The following is a 15947-nucleotide window of genomic DNA, read 5'->3' as shown; positions in this document are numbered from 1 at the left end:
CTTAACTTTTGAGCCATTTATGACCTTTAAAACGGTTTCAAAAGTCTTTAGTCTTTCCGTTGGCCTCCAGGAATTCTGCAGTGTGATTGTCCAGTTGAATATTTTGCCAGTTTATCTCAGACATTGAAAGTTTTCACACGAAAGGAGCATAAGCACTCATGTATTATACAATTTCTGTGAATTATGCAGGCATAAAAGCCAAATAAATCCAAGTTGCCTGAATATAAGACCTCAACTTTTTGCTCCGTTGTGTCAACACAACACAACACAAGTCAGTTTGATTTAAAAAGGACATTTTCAAAAGAAAGTGTATGATTTATTAATATTTTAAAGCCCCATGAAGAATCTCATGCTGTATATGCTGTATTTGTTATAATCAAACTAACATTTTATTTTCACAATCTATACATTTAGATGTGTGAACAATATTTCTTCGCCGTCGTGTTTTTCAGAGGAGTCGAACAAGAAGCACCCGTTCCCGTGCCCGACCACCTACCGCACGGCCCTCACACACTACCTGGACATCACTCATCCTCCACGCACCAACGTCCTGTACGAGCTGGCACAATACGCCTCCGACCCCAAAGACCAGGAAACCCTGCGCAAGATGGCCTCCTCCTCCCCCGAGGGCAAGGTCGGTACATCTGGTGACGAGTCAGTGGCGGTCCCTCGGCGCACATGACTTCTCTCAGTCCTGTTAACAGACGCTCAGTTTGTCCGCTTCTGCAGTTTGACGTTGGAAGAATTTTCCGCCTCTTTATAACCGCATTTTGGTAAATGGTGAATAGACTTGACTTGTATGGCGCTTTACAGTGTGAGCAGCCCCGACGCGCTTTACAGAGTTCATCAAATTCACCCATTCCTGCTGGGGTTTTTTTTTTTTGTTTTTTTTTTTACAGGCTCTGTACCAGAACTGGGTGTTGGACACCTGTCGAAATATTCTGGCTATCCTGGAGGATATGCCGTCATTAAGGCCTCCCATCGACCACCTGTGTGAGCTGCTGCCTCGTCTCCAGGCTCGCTATTATTCCATCGCCTCATCCTCTAAAGTAAATTATTTCCTGAAATTGCATAAAAAGTAAACAATACTTAATTTGTCATCTCAACTAGTTATTTATATTTTTATTTGTATTTATTTATTTATTTATTTAAGCAGTACACATTCTGCTCAAAAGGAGTGGGCTGAAGCAAGAAGCTTATGAGCGCCCACCCCCAAACTCAGAGCAACAAAAAATGCATTCCACACTCGAATAGAAAGAACAAAACAACAACAAAACATTAACAATAAAGAACCTCCCACATTTCAAACGGCTATATCAACACGGACCAAACTTACGACACACCCATGCACATGTACGTTGATCCTACTTCTCCTTTAATTTTCTGCAGCATGGATACCAGCATATGCAAATTCATATTCTTGATTAGATAGAGAACAGGGAACATCATAAAACGTGTAATTTCCTCAGCATGTCATGAAAGCCTAATTTTGAAGGGAAGAGCTTTTTTAATGTGTGATTATAGAGAGAGAGAGAGGAAAAAAAGTCAAATCCAAAGTGTGCTTATGTGTGTTGATGACTTTTCTCTTCTCATGTAGGTTCATCCCAACAGCATCCACATCTGCGCCGTGGTGGTGGAGTACACGACCAAGACGGGCCGACTCAACAAGGGCGTTGCGACCAACTGGTTGAAGAACAAGCTGGTCACCGACAACGGCCACAAGTCCACCGTCCCCATGTACATCCGCAAGTCTCAGTTCCGCCTGCCCTTCAAAGCCACCAGCCCAGTCATCATGATCGGCCCTGGCACTGGAATCGCCCCGTTCGTGGGCTTCATTCAGGAGAGAGGCTGGCTCAAAGAGCAAGGTATTGACAGACGTCGTATGCCACGTGTCTGCGGCGCTCTGTTTGTCTGACCTTTGGGTAACCAACTTATTTCATAACAGGGACAAAAAAATGAGGGGAAAGTCCTTCAAATGTGTTTACCAAACTGAATCGGGCCACGATTCAGAGAGTACGCGGTTTATTTCGGTTATGTATTTTGGTCGTTGTGCAACTCCTCGTTCTGTGTTTTACCCTTTTAGAGATTTATACTCATTGTGTAATTTAACCAGTCAATGATTCTGTGATTGAAAGACAAATCTGATTAGTGATGGGATTTATCATTTATGACTGGGTTAGATAAGGAATGTGTGCATAATGTTGGTTTGACAATTATTAGCTAGTTTTGCTTGCATGTGTGTTATTGGACTGTGATGTCAGATGCTACTGATTTTTATTGAAGAAAGGTTCTTTGTTTAATATTAATTGTCATTTAAAATCAGTGTTGGACGTTATAAGTACTTGTCGTGTAATGGACGACTCGCCGCACTCTGTGCTGCCAGGTCAAGCAGTCCGCAGTACAAACAAGAAGTTTGGGCGGTTCCCACTAAACGTGGTGTTCTTTGGCCTTCATAGGGAAGGAGGTTGGAGAGACGGTGCTGTATTTTGGCTGCAGACATAAGGATGAGGACTACATCTATCAGGAGGAGCTGGAGGAGGCAGAGAAGAACAGCGTCTTGACGCAGCTCAATGTGGCGTTCTCCCGAGACCAGCAGCACAAGGTACACCTTCCTGGCGGCCCGAGCTCAAACTACTGGCCAATCGTAACGGAGCTCATGTAGCACCGCGGTGTGTCAAATCCCCTCAGCTGTTCAAATGTGTTCAAATAAGAAGACACATGTTGAAACCAGACGAGCACAGATTTGAGTTTTCCTCAGAAAATTCACGTTTTCACTCTCACTCATAGCAATGTTGGTACTGAGTCAGCCACTAGTTTCATTTTTAATAATCGGTCAGTCGCTCTGTTACTTTTAAAAGCTGTAATAAAGTACTAATTTTCTGTAGCCTCCACTTCGCTGGTCTGCATACAAGTGTGTTTGTGTTTTTGGCCAGGTGTTTTGATGAACTGATGGAATTCTCTTGTTTCTCTACACGCAGATTTACGTGCAGCATCTTCTGAAGAACAATAAAGAGAACATATGGAAGCTGGTTCACACAGACAACGCTCATATCTACATCTGCGGGTAAGAAAATAATCTCGTTCATTTCAATGCTAGTTCTCCTTTAAAGTCCCATATTTCTCTTACCAGTGAGTATTGATTGTTGCATTTGGTTTTCTACAAACACACTGCTATTTTGTTTCCTGTGAAGTTTGCTTTGATCAGTTTAGCAGTTGACCTTAAGTCTGATACACAAAGGTCTTGATTTTGAGCGCCAAAACAAGTGCAACCACGGGTCTGGAATGATTTCTCTGTGCTTGTTTAGGGATGCGAGGAACATGGCGAAAGATGTGCAGACGGCCTTACACGAGATCGCAGAGGAGCTGGGAGGCATGACGCGCACCCAGGCCACAGATTATGTCAAGAAACTCATGACGAAGGGACGCTACTCACAGGATGTGTGGAGTTAAGAGGGTCGGCCGTCGCGCCACTCCGTTCTATACAAGTGGTAGTTTTAATGGTTATATTTTCTATTGTTTGTCTTTTTCAAGACTGAATATTAAAGGATTTAACACTTTTCATACTTACCCTAACGTGAGTTACCGGTAGCAGAAGATCACAAAGCAAAGCAGACCTCAGCAGGCTTTTTAAAACTCATCTTGCAGTTTTAATCTGTATTTCCTTCTTGAGTATCCTCCTCCATGTTTCTGAACCTGCAGTCCGAGGGCCTCATGTGAGCCTAACAAGATGTGGTTATTAGTCCAACCTATCAGTTCCCCACTTTAGTCTCCAGAAAGGGAGTTGAGTCTGTGTTTTGTCTGTAATTCCCGGTGTTTTGGTGGTTCGAAGTTGTTGGGCTCCAAACGCCTGATTTCAAATGGAAAGAGGCAGATGCAAACGCAAACTTGCTAATTTTGCTTTGACGCAAAATGTTCCTGGTACCACCATAATCGACAATAATGCATCGTTTTGTGTTCCTGTTGCTGTAACAGCACTCAGAAGATTCAGATAAGAAACAGTGCTGGCTTTAGTTTCTCCTTGAACTGATCTAATTGTGCTTTTCAATTACTCAGAATGTATAAAAACATTTTTAAAAACTTTGTAAAAGTTTTATGATGAAGCTACGTGGTGTCATTAACAGGCAGCATGGGTACAATAATGTGTTTACCTTTGTGTTTTGACAAAGGAGGTTTCCTTTTTATGCATAAGTTAGTTAATTTTGATCAGCAATGACCTTTTAGAGCGATGCAGCAGGAGCTATTTAAACTAATATAAACATGGGATTGTATTTGTCTTGCCTTTTGACATAATGGAAATGAATTCCTGTTAAAAATCCTGTAATGTTTGACAAAATATTCTGCCCTCTCAAAGTGTGTTTTATTTGCATCTCATGGTTTGTTATGAATTGGCAAATCTCTCATGGCAACCAACCACCTCATTTGTTTTTCCCCATCTATATTTTATCCTATGCTTTTCTTTTTATCCGATTACGTATGCACCACTACAAAGAGAAGATGACCAGACATATCAGTCCTTTTTTTGTTGTCGTTTTGTTTCCGAGCATCTCTGTCCGTCACTGCTCTTTGCAGTACCTCTGGTCAGGTGGCCTGACGAGGTCTGCTCCTCAGCGCAGCTCGTGCCCACCTGACACTGCCTTATCTTTGACGTCAACATTCAGTCTGATGACTCATTGTTGTTGTTTTTTTCAGCATATTTTTTTTCCCTCCCCCTCCATGCGTAATATAGAAACTGATATCATCTGAGTCACTTTACTTGGCGCTGTCACTTTTATTTCTCTTCAAAAGTGTAATTATTTGATTTTTATGGAGGCATGCATTTTGTAATAAATACAATGGAAATAAACAATAATGAATGTTGAGTGAATGTCTTTTTTTTGGAGGTGCTGGGGGAGGAAATGAAGGGCAGTTTTTAAATACCATATTGTCATCTTGTGATTTTTCACACAAGAAAAACCAAATTCCTAAAATTGAGAATCCATCAGGAACCAACACGTGTGATTGAAGAAAGAAAAACCCTCCAGACTTGGAAATGGTGGTAAACCGGAGCAACGGGAAACAAGCAAGTGGGCATCAGACAAGCTATCCAACAAGTTGAAGGATGAGATGGAAACTAACGGGAAAAACTTCCAGCTTCACTGTCAGAAATGATGGAGTACAAGGTATAAATAGCACATTTGTTTACATGCTTTAATGACTGCATTTACAGTGAAGAGTGTTAAAAAAGCTCTATCAGCCTTCTAAAGCTGTAACCTATCGTTTAAAGAAGATGATCCGGGGTGTCTTCAGATGATCTACTGAAGTATTTATTTGGTTTGAGGGGTTGTCTTTGCAAAATGAGATAACATTTCTATCAAAGTGAGAATTGTTTTCAATTCAATTCAACTTTATTTATATAGCATCAAATACAACACAGTCATCTCAAGGTGCTTTTAACAGAGAAAAGAGAAAGAAAACAAAACCGGATCCACATGAGCAAGTGGGCTTATTTGCGACTGTGGAAAGGTCCTAACTTCCTATCTGTAAGCTTTAGTAAATTGGAAAGTTTTGAGTCTCGCCTTAAAAGTAGAGACTGTTTCAGCCTCCCTAAAAACTGAAACTGGGATCTTGTTCCACAAGAAGGGAGCCTGGGAGCTGAAGGCTCTGCCTCCCATTCTACTTTTAGAAAACCGAGGAACCTCCAGTAAGCCAGCACTCTGAGAACCAAGTGTTCTTCTGGGGAGATAGGGGCCTAACAGTTCCTTAAGATATGATGGAGCGTGGTTGTAAAGAGCTTTATAAGTTAGAAGGATTTTAAATTCTATTCTAGATTTAACAGGGAGGCAATGAAGAGAGGTTATTATTGGAGTGATGTGACCTCTTATGCTGGTTCTTGTCAGGACTCTCGCTGCTGCATTTTGAATTAATTGAAGACTTTTTAAGCAGTTATTTGGACACCCTGATAGTAGGGAGTTTCATAATTGAATAATAGCCTACTCTCGAAGTAATAAATGTTTAGATTAGTTTTTCGGCATCTCATCAATGGTAATGTAGAGCGAAATTATAATGAAAGTAGACATGGACATTCCATTGAAACAATATATGACCTAAAAAAAATAAAGAGCTGTGACATGGACATCATGGGTCCATGTCACTAATGTTTATATTCTGAGCTTAAAAAAAACCAAAACAAAAATTAAAAAAAACATATTTCATGAAAAAGAACTTTACAAACCATCTTGCTGCTGCGTGAGCTTCCACTGGCAAACAAAGTGTGTTATTTGGGATTATAGAGAATGGCTAAGTGTGTCATATTTGAAGCCTTTGACATATGCAGGAAATCATTCCTCAAACAATCAGGATTTTCATCCAACTTCCTGACGTCTCTTGTTGTAATGTGGTAATGTGGACCAGTAGGTGGCGATGTTATAGCTGCACCTGGAAAGTGCGCGCGCGGGGAAGGGAGAAGAAGACTCTTCACTCCAGGGAAGTGCTGCTGCAGCGTGCACGCCTCGCTCAGCTCATTTCGGCTCCCTCCGTATATGCAATTTTGCTCTCTCTTTTAGCTGATTAAATCAAGAAACAGACAGTTTTTAAGTTACGAGCCTCTAACGAAACACGATGGCCACCGGTAAGTCCGTGTTTAAATCGTTAATTCGTTTCCCCCCGTTATATTGAAAACGAAACGTTGATATCGCACCGGAGCTAACGGCTACTTTAGCATGAGCACGGGCTCCGTCTATTTACTGGAGCGTGGTATAGCTTTCATTTGCAGAATCATTCATGCGTTGCTTGAGAACGTTATTGTAATTATTATCCATTTATTCTCAACTTTAGAATCTCATACACTTTAACTCAGAAAGTAGGACGATGTGTGAGGGCCTCCAGCGGCGAGCCAATATAACGAAGTGACCGTAACAAGCTGGCGCGAGTGCGTCTTTGTTTATACCGGAGCTATTGTTTCCTCACTTGTAGGGCAGCCGGTTGAACTGGGGACACAATCTGACCTTGTGTGTCCGAAAATTGGAACCCCTAATAAATTGGTTATGGTCATGGTGGTTGAGAAGCTGATTATTTATTATCAGATGTACGGTTGTTTCCAACATGTAGTCGGAGCCAGCTCGAAATTGAGCGCCATTTTCAGGCCCGACCTGGATCGGGCCTGTCGGCCTGCAGCTGTCCTACTTCAGTAACCTACTTCTGCTGCTACCATAGCTGCTCACTCACTTGCATGCTAAAAGCAAATGTGTTTTGGTTAGCCCTTGCGACCCTTTACAGAGGTTAAACTTTTTCTACGATTTCTTTTGTTTTCTCTTCAGATTCAGGCTACGGTGGCTCACAAAGGTAATGATGAACGAAGGACGACACCACCACGACCTCATTGATTTCTTTTGTTTTTGTAATTCGAGCTGCTGGTCCACTTAAGGATCAGAATACAGAGAAGAAATGGCATTGTTTACATACTGGATAATATATGTAATATGCTAGGCGGAAAAATAAAGTAATTACTCTGCGCCGGGTTAATCTGGTAGTAGGTGAATTGTCATTCTTTTGAATCAAGTCTGTATTTCTTTGCATTGCCCTGCTTCTTCAGTTTAGTTTCGTTTGTAAAGTTGGCAATCTCAACATAGTCATTTTATGGCATAATACCGAGGCTTAGAAAGCACTATATTGAGGAGTTCAAGCATTTTAATATATAGTATCGTGAGAAGAAAAACGTTATGACAGTGAAACAAGTTGACATCAGAGTGAGTTAAGCCACTTGGATGTGGGCAGTAGGCACAGACAACAAAGCTCCAGGTGCATGGACCCTAACCCTACAGGAAAGGAGACAAGCTTAGTGTATTTATCAAGGTCAAGGTTGGCATGGAAACCTAAATTATAGGTTTTATTAAGCAGGATAACATGAAGCCTATTTTTAAATTGTTTAGCTTGTGCTACTGTTTCACCAGAAGGTTCTTACTACTGCAGTACTGTAACCATGGTCGACGTTTTACTAGGAGTGTTTCATTTGCGTTAAATGTGTTAAAGTGGTGTTTGCTTGTGTTGGCCTCCAGAGTTGGAGGAACAGGTTTGACTTCTATATAACTTTGTCTCCCTGGGTTTTTTTCCTTCCTCCGGTGTGTACTAAAAGTGCTAACAAAATAGTACGATCTCAAGTTTGGAAGTGGCCTCAAGCCCGCTTATGTCCAAACTCGACACTTGAATGGCAGAGTTTGTTTTAATCACATAAGATATTAAAATTCTATGTGTCGAGCTTCTGTATTTTTTTTATTTTTTAGGAAAAATCATTATTGTTTTAGTAGCTTTTCTGTAGTTGGACCACACAGGCATCCTCCCTCCTTCAGTAGGTTTACTTAAGCATTAGAAACAATATTGTTCACCCTTTTGAAATGCAGCCAACATGTTAAGCTAAATGTCTTGTGTTCATCTGCAGCTATGGATCATATGCAGGTCAGCAAGGTGGTCAGGTAAGGTGCTTCTCTGAACTGCTGAAAAGTTATGTGTGACAATCTCTGTATACAAACTTGCTGCTGTGATGTTAACATGTTGTCTGTGTGTTCAGCAGGGTTATGGACAAGGAAATGGCAGTGGTAGTGGCAGTGGCAGTGGCACCTATGGGGGACAGACTTACCCTGGATACGGACAGCCAGCTGCCTCACAAGGTACTGTTAAGTTTTAAATAATTGTAGTAGAAGCTCTTGAGAATGTGTGCTTGTTTAGACTATTTATATATCATATATTTCATATCAAAATAATAATCTTTTTTCTCATTGGCAGATGGATTCAGCCAATCTCAGCCACAGAGTTATAGCAGCTATGGACAAGAGTCATCAGCAGGGTAAGTCTATGCTAATGCTAACGGTTTGTTTTTTGGATCCATCCATTTTCTGCCGCTTATCTGGGGCCGGGTCGCGGAGGCAGCAGTCAGTTTTTTGGATCACATTTATAAAATGTTTTCACCATTGTTTAACCTTGCGCCACATTCTGTGTTCCATATGCCATAAGGTAGTGAAAACTGGCTCCAATAAAAGGATGTCTTACTCGATACTCAATAGCCAAATTGAGACTGAGTGGGGAAAGTTTGTTATCAAGGTTTTAACTTCAATGTTAATTACTCAAGGTCTGTATGACACATTTATTTCACTTCAATTTGTGATGGAAACCTAAAGTACTGGTGACGATTCAAGCGCACATATTCTTCCCAAAGCTTATTCTGTTTTTAAGATATTGAATATCAGATGCAACTTGAGCAAATGTGAAAACCATTTCCATCATAAGGTTAGTTCTGATGTCATTTCAATGGAGAAACTTGTAAAAAAAAAAAAACTAAAAATGAACTGGAAAGCTGAATACCAAATCAGTTCATCTTAATTTGCTTAAGCCAACACATTTTTTTTTTTAATCAGCTGGAAAAAAAGCCCTCCACTGTCGGTCATGTCACAGATGCGGATGACAGATATCGGGGGAGTCCAGATGTACACGCCTGGTCTGCTCACTGCTTTTCACAGGATGCATTACAGCCATTTACTTGAGAACCAACTCCGGCTTTATGTATTCAGCGAATAACGACATAGTGAACATCCATCTTCACTGCTTATATTCTGTTCAGGCCAGAGTAGCCATTCCCAGTTAACAATCTGCCATGTGGCTTGGGGTGAAACTAGAGCTTGTTCATACTTACAATAAAAGTTACTGTCATGATTAACCCATTGTGTACAAAATGATCAGAGAATCCTGAGTTGGACATTTGCCTTTTCACATATCTGGCAGTAAAATCCTGTCGTGCTGATTCTAGAAACCTTTATGAATTATAACTGAACCCCACTTGTTCTCGCTTCTACCACAGAATTATGAGAAATGTGTCCCAATAGAGGAATACAATTAAATGTTTTCATTCAGAGTTTAATCACTAGTCATTTGGTATATTTGACCTTTATGTATTGATACCCATCTCTATTTAAAATGACCATCGTGCTACCACTACATGTTAAACTGGATTTTTTTTTAATTTGGCTCTTTGCCCACCAATTGTGTCAATTAGAGCCGCATGTGGGTCACTCAATCAGTTGCCTTTCTGTATTGTGAAGTATTTATATTTAATGATCTAAATAAAAAATAAAAAAAATCGACTAAGGTCATAAAAGGTTGAAATTGAAACACTAATTGTGTCAACACAGTCCTGCTTCACTTTGTTTGTCTGGGAAACAACTGATTGTTTCTTATACGTTACAATAATTTATTTTGAAATCCAGGTTTGGTGACAAGTCTTCGTCTTACGGCCAGCAAAGTTCCTACGGACAGCAAGGCTCCTATGGTGGCCAAGGAGGGAACAGTTATGGGCAGCAAAGTTCATATGGTGGCCAGGTACAGGGTGCAGGCTATGGTGGCCAAGGCCAAGGAGGGAGCAGTGGCTACAGCAGCCAGACCACAGGAGGGGAGAGTGGCGGTGGCGGCAGCAGCGGTGGTGGCGGCGGTGGCAGTGGTGGTGGCGGCAGCGGCAGCGGCAGCGGCGGCGGCTACGGAAGATGGAGTGAAGGTATGATTATACATCAAGTTTAAAGTAATCTTCCAAGACAGTTGAGTTTCAGACGGTGCTTTGCTTTGTTTGTTCAGGTGAAAGTGGCGGTCAGGGTGGGAGGTACGGTCGAGACCAAGGAGGCGACCGCTCGGAGGGCGGCGGCTTCAGAGGCCGAGGCCGCGGCGGCTATGATCGTGGCGGTTATGACCGCAGCAGCGGATATGACCGGGGCGGATATGACCGTGGTGGATATGACCGTGGTGGAAGAGGCGGACCTCCTGGTATGGGGTAAGTTGCACAGTGCCACTGCCCCCAAGGTACAGCTTCACACTAAAATGTAAGAAATGACTTGTCATCACACACGTAGCCAATCATCAGCCACAAACCATCCACGTAGAAGGATATTTTTTTCCCCCTTTCTTTTTCACGTCATCTGCTTTGTGCTCCAGAGATCCAAACTCTTGTATTATGTGACCTTTCTCCTGAACTTTGTGGATCAGATGTCACAGATCAAACTGGTTATACGTCCCATCTCCCCTCTGCTCCTGGTGCCTGAGCCTGACCTTTTTTTTTCTTTTCCTATTTTAATTTAATTGAACTTTTTAATATTGTCAATTCGCCTTTAGATACTGACACTTGGAAGTGGTGGTTATATAAACATTCGGAAAGTCTGTTGACCCGATGAGGATCCATTCACTATGAATTGTGTATTGAAATGAAGGGGAAAACCACTTGCAGGGATTTCAAAGAGTCCATGGACTTGGTTGTTTGACGATGTGATTCCAGACATCTGTTCATGTTTTGTCCACTGTGGCAGTTGACCGTCAACTGGACCAAAGATGCTGCAGCCTCTGAGAAATGGATGTGGGAAAATGTACACGGTCAAATTAAAATGCGTACAAATATTACCTGCTGCAGCACTTGTATAACAATAAAAGCCATCGTTCCCGTTTTCAGACCAGCCATTCAAAGTCGATGCAAATACAAAAATGGCCACGGGGGGGGGGGGATTTTGCTCTTGATGGAACAATATAATCTTCAGATGAATAATTTCTTGAGGAAAGAAGTCATGTTCATTGGTGTCTGTATTGTTACTAAAGTTGCATAACCAGCAATCCAAGCAGTGCAGAGTGCTGAGCTCAAGGCGAACTGGGTGTTAAAGTGACTCCGGACTCCCACCAATTGCACTAATGTGCTATCTAATTTGACTTATCGGATTGTATCGTTCCCATATCGCTCAACCAGGCAGCACTGGGACGCCAGCTGATGCGTCCACATTTGTCAGCTTTGAATAGAGAGGACCAGGTTTTGTTTTTTGTTTTGTTTTTTTCACTCACATTTTTAAGGTAACCGCACTTTTTTTTTCTATCACTCAACACTCAGCTTGGGTTTGTTATTGTGCTATGAAGACCACACGATAGCTGTAGAACCACGGAAACTGCCGAGGCGAGGCCTTTTAAACCCGGAGCCACATCTTCAGCTGCTTCACATTCAACAGGTTTCATGCAAGTGTTGTATATTTGACAATGGCCAACGTGTGTATTGTGTTAACATGGATCTACATTCTATACTACAGGTGTTCAGAGTGATTGAACTAAAACTCGGACTACAGTTTAAAGGATTTCATAAATGCACTCAGTGGACGATAAATCGTTGGTTATTGCACCCCATAATTTGGCCTCTTTATTTGACAAATGCACAAATTTAGCTTTTTTGTTTTTTCTTTTTCCAGCGCTTGGTATCCAATCTGGCTTTGTATTTCTCAAAGTGCAATTTAATTAAATTTTTGTCACACGGTGACTCGGTGATTGTCTTCACCCGTCTGCCTGATTGATCAGCCAGAGCTGCCTGGTCGTCTGTTCATTGATCTCTAATGTCAAAGACTAATGCATTCCTCGTGTGAGACATTTCCACTATAGTCGCACACCCTGGCAGGAGTGCAAACTGATGAGGATGTAGGGGAGCTTTGAGCTCTCAGTTGGGACAAAGGAAAAGCCATCATATCTCCAATTTTTCCTCTGCAGAGGTGGTGACCGTGGTGGCTACAAAAATTACGGTGGTAAGTGACGAGCATCAGAACTGTGTCGGTGGGGGAGAAAACAACTTGAGTTAGCAAGAGGAAAAGATGGGGGTTAAAAAAAAAAAAAAAAAAAGCATCTGAGTAAATGCCACCATTTCCATGTCCAGAACCCAAGGGACTCCGCCTATTGTAATTGCTCTTAAATGACTCGTATGGTAAAGAACATGGAGCTTGAGCTGTAAAATATTGGTATTGTTGCATGACGATGAGGGCTGATTGTAAGTAAAAGGTGTTCCCAGGACGAAGAAGGAAAACTTTCTAAAAAAACTGGAGGCAATTTTGGTGGTTTTCATTTCTGGTGTAAGCTCAAAAAAAAACAACAACCCCAAAACAGAACAATTCTGTTCTTGTTGCACGGCGTTGGTATGTGATGCAACGGTACGAAAACACCCAGCAAAGAGCTGTAAACAAGGACTTGGGTTAAAGTTTCCCGTCATCATTATATATTGGTAGGGATGAAGTTATTGAGTCTGTGTGAAACTTTACGGGCAGCTTCTAAAGGCCCCTATTTAAATGATGTCCTCCATCCTCTCATCTGTTTTCTAGGCTCTCGAGACTACGACTCAAGGGATGAACCAGGTGAGAACACTGACGTGATGATTTGTGCAGCTCGGGGCCCCTCTGATGAGGGACGCCATTAAATAATCCTGACATTGTCCCTGCTTTTGTCTCTTGCACAGCTGGAGAACAGGACAACTCTGACAACAACACCATATTTGTGCAGGGGCTCGGAGAGGAGGCCACAGTTCAGGAAGTCGGAGATTACTTCAAGCAGATTGGCATCATCAAGGTACTGCCGTGGTTCAGCCCGTAGAACACGGCTGAGGTTTGTCTGCCCCAGCAGATAAACAGTTTGTCTTTTGCTTTTGTCTCTGCAGGTCAATAAAAAGACCGGCCAGCCGATGATCAACATCTATTCTGACAAGGCCACTGGTCGGCCTAAAGGAGAAGCCACAGTGTCCTTTGACGACCCGCCCTCGGCCAAAGCTGCCATTGATTGGTTTGATGGTAAGAGCACTGGCGAAGTTCTGATTCTAATTGCTCTGTGCTAGTGTCGCTCATAACCGGGTTGTTTTTGTTTTCACAACATTCACACAAACTTAAGAAAGCCTCTTGTGGTGTTGAGAGCAGAGCATAACTCACTGACGTGTTTCCAATTGCAGGAAAGGAGTTCAATGGAAAACCCATCAAAGTGTCGTTTGCTACTCGCAGAGCTGAATTCACACAGAGAGGAGGAGGAGGCGCAGGAGGAGGAGGAGGAGGAGGAGGAGGAGGAGGAGGAGGGGGAAGAGGTGGGCGAGGAGGTGGGCCTCAGGACTGAGCTGGAATTCTCCACTTTATAAAGGCCGTGTGTCCCACCACTGATGTTTGCGTTTCTGATTGCTGTTGGCAGGTTACAGGGGTCGTGGTGGAGGACCCAGCTTTGACATCAAGGGAGGAGACTGGCCTTGTCCTAACAGGTGAGACACACACACACACACACACACACACACACACACACACACACACACACACACACACACACACACACACACACACACACACACTTGTTTTCAGTTATATTGATACACAACTGAAAAAAAAAAGGTTATCATGGGTTCACTTGGTTGCATAAAACTACTCCCGTCTGCTTTCTGTCACCAGCTCATGCGGCAACATGAACTTCGCCCGGCGACAGGAGTGTAACAAGTGCGGTGCACCTAAACCAGGAGATGCAGGGTTTGGAGGTGGTGAGTGCAGCAGGGTTTTTTTGTTTTTATTGTAATTAATAAATGGTCCCCACGTTAGTTCAGGAAAACCTGTCTGTTCGTCCTACCTCGGTGCTGACGACGTGTTTTGCAGATCGTGGAGGTGGAGGTGGAGGCAGAGGCGGTTTCGGCGGCGACAGGGGTGGCGGCTTCAGGGGCCGTGGAGGTTTCCGTGGTGGAGACCGCGGAGGCTACGGAGGCGGTGGTGGAGACCGCGGAGGATTTGGAGGTGGCTACAAAATGGGAGGAAGGTTGGTTGACTTTTAGTTTATCATTGACCTTTTTTTTCTGTTGCAGTTTCATCTTATGACCAGAAGAGGGCAGCTTCTGATTGAAATGTCAATTTGCATGTTTGCTCTATGGAAACTTCCCTGAAGTGTCAAGAGCAATAATATTAGAGTAATCAATATATGAGGGGGAGAGGAAAACAATAGAAATTGTGCATAATTGTGCATAAAATCATGATCGTTCTTGGTCTTAATTGTTGTTGCATTGAGTTTAATTTCACAAAGAGCTTCTTAATAAAGATTTGAGTGATTGAATAATAGTTATTTTAGAATGAAGATGGGTGTCACTCCTCCAGGTGTTGATTACTGGATTCAAGTTGAACCTTGAAGAAATCCTGTCATTTATGATGCAACGCTTTATCTGTAGGACATCAAATCGGCGCCACTTGTTGAATTATATTTCCTCTGAAGTGAAACACAATAGAAGCTTTGCAAGTTCACTGGATTTCACAGTGAGGCAAAGCCTCCTGCTCCACTATCCACTTGCAGTCTTGGTTCACCTTGATGATAAACTTATTTATTGCTTTTTGTTGAAGGTGAAACGTTCACATTAATAAGCAGGGCCACTAATGGAGATGTTTTTTTTTCATTATTGAAGCATGTTATATGATCCATTTAGAGATTTAGCATGCAGACGGCTGTGTGAAGTGGAGCGGGACGTCACGTCTCGCCTCCATTTGTCAGCCGACGATGGTTGGTTCAATGTCAGTGGTGAACGGTGTCCCGGTGTAACGGACGTCTTTGTCTTTCCGTCCTCAGAGGTGACCGCAGAGACGACAGGAGAGAGCGACCATACTGAGCGTTGTGCACCAGGAAGCCATTCCAGCCCTCGCGTTGGCCACGGAGGAAGTAGTTTGGGAGCTCGGGGGACGGGGTAGTTCAGACATGTCTGCTTGTTGTTGCGGCCGACGCCTCCTGAAGTATTACTGCGAGTGTCGGGCGGCCAACGTGAAGGAAGCTCTGGACTGGTTGGCATGTTGTCAAATTGTTTTTTTTTCTTTGTTCATTTCCTTGTACATCTTTTAATTTCCTCTCAGAATCTAGCTGCAAAAAGCTTTGTGAGGTAGACTTCGTACCATTGTTTTGTATCAACGAAATAAAATGTTTTACTTGGATTGATTTATTTTATTTTTTTCCCCCCTCCAAAGATAAAACGGTCTTTGTGTTGAGTTATTACACTTCCCGTCACACACCAACATAAAACGAACTGGAGCTGCTTCGCTCCTGCTCCTTGTGCAGGCGGTCACACTGAGGGGGGCGGTCCCGGCCCTCCTCCTCTTCTTCCTCCCTCTCCCGGTGCTGGAGCCGCTCCGTCACTCCAGCGGGATGGAGAC

The 15947-nt window shown here is 42.7% G+C and overlaps 2 protein-coding genes across 5 annotated transcripts in view; both read left to right on the top strand.

Annotated features, from left to right (window-relative positions):
* porb (P450 (cytochrome) oxidoreductase b) overlaps window positions 1-4859 on the top strand; it is a gene marked incomplete at its 5' end in the record, with an annotated part of 19509 nt that extends 14650 nt beyond the window's left edge. The window contains 6 exons of the mRNA XM_080505828.1: window positions 415-634; window positions 900-1049; window positions 1598-1865; window positions 2457-2602; window positions 2979-3064; window positions 3306-4859. Of these exons, the coding sequence (XP_080361954.1) occupies window positions 415-634; window positions 900-1049; window positions 1598-1865; window positions 2457-2602; window positions 2979-3064; window positions 3306-3450 (1015 nt within the window). The 3' untranslated portion in view covers window positions 3451-4859. The remainder of the gene's footprint in view (window positions 1-414; window positions 635-899; window positions 1050-1597; window positions 1866-2456; window positions 2603-2978; window positions 3065-3305) is intronic.
* A 1606-nt stretch (window positions 4860-6465) lies between these two features.
* taf15 (TAF15 RNA polymerase II, TATA box binding protein (TBP)-associated factor) lies at window positions 6466-15728 on the top strand. Of its 4 annotated transcripts, none has more exons than XM_080506781.1 (16): window positions 6466-6607; window positions 7296-7320; window positions 8414-8447; window positions 8546-8642; window positions 8758-8818; window positions 10233-10516; window positions 10594-10786; window positions 12523-12557; window positions 13125-13157; window positions 13259-13368; window positions 13457-13586; window positions 13742-13870; window positions 13972-14038; window positions 14223-14308; window positions 14421-14577; window positions 15373-15728. In XM_080506781.1, exons 1-16 carry the CDS (start codon window positions 6598-6600, stop codon window positions 15410-15412), a joined length of 1491 nt encoding a protein of 496 aa, XP_080362907.1. In that variant the 5' UTR covers window positions 6466-6597; the 3' UTR covers window positions 15413-15728. The 4 variants fall into 4 exon arrangements, with proteins under 4 accessions (XP_080362907.1, XP_080362905.1, XP_080362906.1 ...); XM_080506779.1 differs by having other exon boundaries at window positions 13742-13882; XM_080506780.1 differs by having other exon boundaries at window positions 8543-8642.
* Window positions 15729-15947: the final 219 nt, after the last annotated feature.

Source organism: Blennius ocellaris (genome assembly GCF_963422515.1).
Source record: "Blennius ocellaris genome assembly, chromosome: 2".
NCBI lineage: Eukaryota > Metazoa > Chordata > Actinopteri > Blenniiformes > Blenniidae > Blennius > Blennius ocellaris.
Note: the sequence above shows the minus strand (reverse complement) of the source record. Positions and strands in the feature narration are given on the sequence as shown.